The sequence below is a fragment of the Solanum tuberosum genome, unplaced genomic scaffold, assembly GCF_000226075.1.
Source record: "Solanum tuberosum cultivar DM 1-3 516 R44 unplaced genomic scaffold, SolTub_3.0 scf00054, whole genome shotgun sequence".
NCBI lineage: Eukaryota > Viridiplantae > Streptophyta > Magnoliopsida > Solanales > Solanaceae > Solanum > Solanum tuberosum.
In genome coordinates, this window is record NW_006238980.1 from 2220699 (window position 1) to 2227780 (window position 7082).

Below are 7082 nucleotides of genomic sequence, written 5' to 3' on the forward strand. Positions count from 1 at the left end.
CCCTATCAGTCCCCCCACACACCCCATAAAAAAAAAAAAAAATTAATTTTAAAAAAAAAAAAAAATTAAAAAAATTACCAACCCACCCCCACCCCCCTATCCCAAATTAAATGTAAAAAAATAGATGTTTTTTTAAAAAAAAAAGACTTTCTTACCTTTATCACTTTTTTTTTTGCTTGCTTTTATCCATTTAACTACCCACTTTTAAATGGATAATATGGGTATTACTCGTTTTTTACCCATTTTTAAATGAGTTGGATACCCAACCCATTTAAAATGGGTAATATGAGCGAATACCCATATTATTTACCCATTTTGCCACCCCTAACTAGCATCAATAACTTTATCATATTGTGCTACAAATACACTCATCAGTGTACTAGAATTAAGATAATCTTGGAAAATTTTGTTCATACTTTCAGCTCTTAGAGTTGTTGAAATTCTAACACAAAAATTCCTTCTCACATATGCTGGAATCCATTTTTCACGAATTGCATATATTCTTTGCAACCAACTATCTTCTTCCAAATTGTAGGTTTTTATAATATCAATCCATGCAACTTCAAATTCCTCAGGCGTTGTCGTACCATGTAGACACTTACTAAATTTAGTTTTGAAATCATCAAAGTTATGATAGACGTGACTTAAATATTCAGGAATTTTCTTCTCAATGTGCCACATGCAAAAGTGGTGTGCACAATTTGGAAACACATTTGCAACTACATTTGTTATTGCAGCATCCTGATCTGTGATAATTGTATGAGGCATAACACCAAACATTGCCTCTTGCCAAGTGCGAAATAACCACTAAAAAGTTTCTTGAGTTTTATCCCAGAGAAGTGCACAACCAAATAAAATGGATTGATAATGGTTATTAACTCCGGTAAATGGGACAAAAGGCATCTTATATCTATTTGTCAAGTATGTAGGGTCAAAAAATGACAACATCGCCAAAAATTTTATAAGCTATCCTAGACATAGCATCTACCCAAAAATAATTAGCTAAATGGCCTTCTACATCCATTTGTATTGCATAAAAGAAGCTCGGATTTTCATATTGACGCTTTTGAAAGTACTTCAACATCAATTGGACATCTCCTTTCTCAAGATTCTTTTGCCTTTTAGTACTTAGATAATTTTGAATGTCTCGTCCAGTTAAATTGAGATTTTCTACACCCCTGCCTGAGTAATTAATACTAATGAAATTTTACTAGGACGAACACCTGAATTGTCTAATGGATCAATAAGATTCTTTTGAGCTTCTGACTTTTTTCTTTTCGATTGCATGAATTTGTGGCTATGTGGAGAAGCAAGTTCATGATTATGGGTTGAGACCAGCTTAGCAACAACCCACTTTTCCTCTTCTTTCTTCGACAAATATATCAACACTTTGCACCCTTCTTTAGTTTCATCTCGTTGTATATTTTTCTCGAGGCTCTTTTTGGAGCGAAATCCTTCTTTTGAACAAACAAATTCTTGACCTATTATTGATTTATCCTTTCTTGATCTAGTGATTCGATTTTTGCGCACACTAAATCCACTACGATGAGCATAATCAAAATAAAATTTAAATGCAATAACAAGTGATTGAAACTCCATACCGATGTACGGCACTCTTGATACTTCATCACCAAACTGTGGAATATCCTCTTGTGAAGATCTAATATCTTCTGTATTTTGCTCAGGCAAGTTAGAGAATCCATATTTGTCCTGCAACATGTAGATAATAGATGTTAGATTAACAAGACAAATATAGCTTAAAGATTCAAACTATATTATTCAAGAGAAAAATTCTTTATAAACAATTTATCTTAAGTTACTATTAAGTTCATTCAAAGTGAAGTATATTAAATAGGAAAAATGGTCTGGTGGACCCTTGTACTTGTATCTGTTTGTATTGTGAACCCTTCTACTTACCCTTTTATCATCTGGACCCCTGAACCCATCCAAACCCAACATTTTAAACACTTTTTTATGTGGTATGGTGCGTGTTGCACAAACACGTACACGTTGGCCAAAAAGAAAAAAAATTAACCCACGTATGATATTATATTCCACGTGGCAAATGACTCAAACTAAGAATAGTCCAACCCCGGCGAAATTTTCCAAACCTTCGCGACTTTTGCACTTCTCCTCTTCTCTTCTCCGCGATTTCTCCACTAACAACACGTTCGTCTGTGATTTTCCAAACCTTTGCTCAGTTGAAGCTCAGTTCCACTCCGATTTTCGTTGTAAGTTCGTGCCTTTTGCGTTAGTTCTGAAATTTTTCATTTTCTCGTGCGTATCTGTTTGATTTTTAGGGGTCGATTGTCATTCAATTTTCTGAAATTTTTTGGGGATTTTACTTTGGTTTGAGTGTAATGTTCGTGTAATATGCTTTCTTAGTTGATGTACAACTTCGAGTGACTTCAATGGCATATTTCGTGAATTCGAGTAGATTCTAGGATTTATTCGTAAAATCCCAATTTCGACTAAAATTAATATTTTATTTTTGGTCAATTGTCTGTGTATTGATAGTGTTAGTGGTCCACTGTTACAACAATTCATTACTTCCTTCAAAAAATTAGGGCTTTTTGTGTTACAGTCATGGTAAGTTTATAGTTTAACTGTAGTTATTATTTTTTTACTTTACAAGCATCGTAAGGTAATGGATTTAACAATAGTGACACTTCAATTTCACTATGGGGGTTGTTTTGTATCTGATCCTACTTTAAGGTATGCCAATGGAATCACTAGTATTGAAAAGATTAATATAGACGTAGATGAGTTGCATATTATGTTGTTTCATAAAATAGCACTGGAATTGGGTGTTGAAAAATGTTGAGACATTTGGATGTAGAGTCAACAAGAAAGGTACTTTTTACATATTAAATACTGATTCTGATGTTTTAAACTTTCTTAATAGTTTGAAGGGTGCTGATTTTGTTGATGTATATGTTGTACATCCCATTAGTATACCTTTAGTTGTTGAGGAGATACTTGTATTGCCTAGCACTAATGTTGATGTGTCCTCATCTCCACAACAAGATAATGTTGATGTGTCCTCCCCACACAAAAATAGGGCTGATCTAATTTAAACCAAAATCAGTCCCATTTAATTGAAGAGCAGTCCTCTTTAGTTGAAGAACAAGCCCCTCCCCCTAGAGTTGAAGAACATTCTGATTCTGATTCACTCTATAATGTTGATGAAAATATTGATGATTTGAGTGATTTGGATGAAGAGTTGCTTCAAGCTAGGCAGTCTAATATTCAAGAACAAGTTAAAGAGAATACTGATAGAGTAAATCTAGATGAGATACCATATGGTCCTGTAGGTATAGATGCTGGTTTTGAAGACATTTATAAGGAGAGGAGGGGGAGATTTGAAGGCAATTTGGGTGGTGATGACCCTTATTTTGATAGCTCAGATCCTAGTAGTGACATTAGTGAAGATGAAGGGGATCCTGTCGAGAATGATGAAGTGGTAGATCCAGCACCTAGGAAGGAAAAGTACAAAGATCTACTTTGATCCAACTGCTAAAAAGGTTTACTTCAACTGTATATGGTATTTTTGAATCACATTGAGTTTTAGGGAGGCACTGCAAAACTTACTCTATTCAGAAGGGTGTTAATATTAAGTTGAAACCTAATGAGAAGGAAAGAATAAGGGCAAAGTGTAATAAAAAGGATTGTCCTTGGCATATTCTTGGAAGTATTGATGGTAACACTGAAAACTTCAATGTTAAAACATATTTTCCTGTCCATAAGTCCTTTAAAAGAACAAGAAACAAACTGTGTACCCCAATTTGGATTAGTAAACATTACAAGGAGAGGATTATGAGTGAGCCTACCATCAAACTACATCAGATTTAGTCTTTGATACAAAAGCAGTATGGTTGTATGTTAGTAAGACAAGCTGTAGAAAGGCAAAACTGAGAGTTATGAATGAACATATGGGAGATTTCAGAGAGGAGTTTGCTAGGTTGTATGATTATGCTGAGCAATTAAAGACCACGAATCCTGAAACTATTGTATCAATTAGGACATCCAAGAACACAATTCCAGGAAAAGAGGTGTTTATGAGCATCTATACTTGTCTTGGTTCCTTAAAAAGTGGATGGAAAGAAGGGTGTAGAAGGATTATTGGTTTAGATGGTGCATTTCTTAAAAGTGTATGTAAAGGTGAACTGTTTTCTTGCATTTCCAAAGATGGAAATAATCAGATGTACCCTATAACATGGGCAATAGTTGATAAAGAAACCAAGGACACGTGGTCTTTCTTTCTCAAGTGCATCAAACATGATTTGGAGCTTACAGAAGGTGAAGGACTAACAGTGTTGTCTGATATGCAGAAGGTATTACTATATTATTTGTTAAATTTATTTTCTCATTTTTGGAGTAATTGATATTTAACATTGTTGTCTGTCAAATGTTATTTGTTTGACAAGATCTTCATCTTGCACTTATTGATGTATTGCTATTTTTTCATTTTTGGAGTAATTGATATTTAACATTGTTGTATGTCAAATGTTCTTTATTTGACAGGGTCTTCATCTTGCACTTATTGATGTATTGCCAAATGCTGAAACTAGATGGTGTGCTAGGCATATATGGGCAAACTGAAAGAACGACTGGAGGAGTGAAGAAAGGAGAAGAAAATTCTGGCAGGTTGCCAGGACATCATTTGAGGTACTTTTACAGTCCAAACTTGATGACTTGAGTGAGTTAGGAGTAAGTATTGTAGAAGCTTTGTTAAGGTATAACAAAGAAGCATGGTGTAGGACATAATTTAAGGAACATAGCAAGTGTGATGTGGTTGAGAACAACATGTGTGAGACTTCCAATAGTTGGATTTTAGGTGCTAGGTTCAAATCAATAATTACTATGCTAGAGGAAATAAGAGTCAAAGTTATGGAAAGAATGAATCAAATAAGAGAATTTTCAGAAAAATGGATTACTGATGTATCACCAATGGCTATGGATACTCTTAGAAAAAATGCTGAAATTGCAGATAACTGTGAGGTAAAGTTTAATGGTGATTTTGGCTTTGAGATCCATGATCCACCATATAAACATGTTGTTGACCTAAAAAAGAAGGTGTGTAGTTGTAGGTCATGGCAATTAAAGGGAATTCCTTGTAGCCATGCACTTACAACAATTCATTATAAGGATTGGCTTGTTGATACATTTGTTGATCACTGGTATAAGAAGGAAACATACCTAAAAGCATATAATAGGTTTATTCAACCTATGACAAACATGAAGATGTGGCCAAAAAGTGATAGACCAGCCATTGAACCACCTGAAATTACAGCCATGCCAGTAAGACCAGGAAAAAACAGGAGAAAAGATAGTGATGAGCCAAATAAGAAGAAGTTTGGAAAGGCTACAAGGAAGGGAAGAAAAATGAAATGTTCTGTGTGTAAGACTTTTGGACATAACAAGAAAGGATGTCCAAAGCTGGTAAGTTGTGCTTTAATGTCTCTTTGTTATTGAATTTTACGTTGTTATACTTTTGACTTTAATATATGTTTGTATAAAAATGCTGCTGCTGGAACAAGTGCTGCAACTGCTGCAACTGCTGAAAGCCAGTCAAGTGTAAATGCATGTCCAAGTGCAGGTTGCACTCCAAGTGCAGGTTGCACTCCAAGTGCCAGAAGGCCTACAAATGCTTCATCAAGTGGTGTGAGGCCTACAACTGCCTTGGCATCTGGTGGAAGGCCTACTAGTGTTACATCAAGTGCTGTGAGACAATTAAGTACTCAACAATCAACTTCTAGTGCAGCTGGCCAAAAAAAATAAGACTAGCACAACTTTGAGAGGTGGTGCAACTCTTGCATATAAGAAACCAAGACCAAAAATGCAAAGAGAGTTGGTTATGGTCTCTTATTTGGATCAGGTGGCAGTGTAACTGAGAGGGTATGTATTTATCATTTAAACACATTAAATTGCTTTAATTGATATTAGTTCATCTTTAAGTTAAGATTTTTGTTGTCTCTCAGTCTGGAAATACTGATAGGGTATTACATAGTGCTACATTGTTAAGTTCAACTCCTACCAATATTGATCTTGGTTACAAACCCAATGGACTAAGGTGGAAGGGAAGAGCTGCAATTACTCAAAGGCAGCTACGGGAGGAGAGTTACAGAAGCACTAACGACACTCAAGGCACACCAAACACTCAAAGCACTCAAGGCACACATTAGATTTCACTTGGTTTAGCGTAATGACTTGATCCCAACTAACTTAATTTGATTAATGACTTGATCCCAACTGTTTGGTTCTGCTATTAGGAAGACTTTGTTTTTTTTATATGAATGGCACCTATATGAATTTGTGTTAAGTTGCTATTGGGAAGACTTTGTTTTTCTGTATGAATTTGTGTTTGAATGAAGTTGCTATTCAGATTTCTGAAGCAAATGCAGTCCATTTCACTATCAAATAACACCTAGTACAAATCAATATATCTTAAAAATAATGGCTAGAAACCAAATAACAACAATCACAATAACAATGATATCAATACTAGTGTGTGATCCTTGTCTTCCTTGCCTTCTTTGCCTTCTTTGCCTTCTTTGCCTTCTATGTCTTGCTTGTCTTCCTTGCCCTGAACTCGTTGATGGATTCTTAATGTTGTATTGTTCTTGGCATGTTGAATCATTTGCATCAGCCCATCGGAAGAATCCACACCCCATTACCGGATGAATATTTTTGGCAACCCCAAAACATTCTTCCAAGATTAGTTGGTGTTCTTGATGTCTTTAGTGAAGCATTTTTTCCACAGTAACAACATCGAACCGTCATCGTGAAGACCAACAAAAATACAATAGAATCACACACAAAAAAAAAGATGAGTAGATCGAAGGAAAAAATAAAGGCGCCAAAATAAAAGAGAAAAAATTTGAAAAGACAAAATCGAGAAAAGAGGAGGAAAAGCTCAAATTTGTCCAACAATGGTGTTGAGTGAAAATAAAGAAGAAGAGATGGCCTTTAAAGGTCAAAATCTGACAGTTAGTGTCTTTTTAAGACTTCTCACACTCTTACTTTGTGTGTATCACACGCTCCATGTGGAGTCTTTCCACATAGGATGCCACATAAAAAAA

At 35.1% G+C, this 7082-nt stretch overlaps 1 protein-coding gene across 1 annotated transcript; it reads right to left on the minus strand.

Moving 5' to 3' along the window:
* Positions 1–1170: 1170 nt before the first annotated feature.
* Positions 1171–1959, minus strand: LOC107060043 (protein FAR1-RELATED SEQUENCE 5-like). The gene is made up of 2 exons (XM_015307350.1): positions 1918–1959; positions 1171–1710 (listed from the first exon to the last, which is right to left on the minus strand). The coding sequence occupies exons 1-2, from the start codon at positions 1957–1959 to the stop codon at positions 1171–1173; spliced, it is 582 nt and encodes a 193-aa protein (XP_015162836.1).
* Positions 1960–7082: the final 5123 nt, after the last annotated feature.

Coding starts and splice junctions, on each gene's coding strand:
- LOC107060043 (XM_015307350.1), bottom strand. CDS start 1,959: ATGTTGGGTTTGGATGGGTTCAGGGGTCCAGATGATAAAAGG. Junction 1,711..1,917: donor GGGGTCCAGATGATAAAAGG/GTAAGTAGAAGG, acceptor TACATGTTGCAG/GACAAATATGGATTCTCTAA.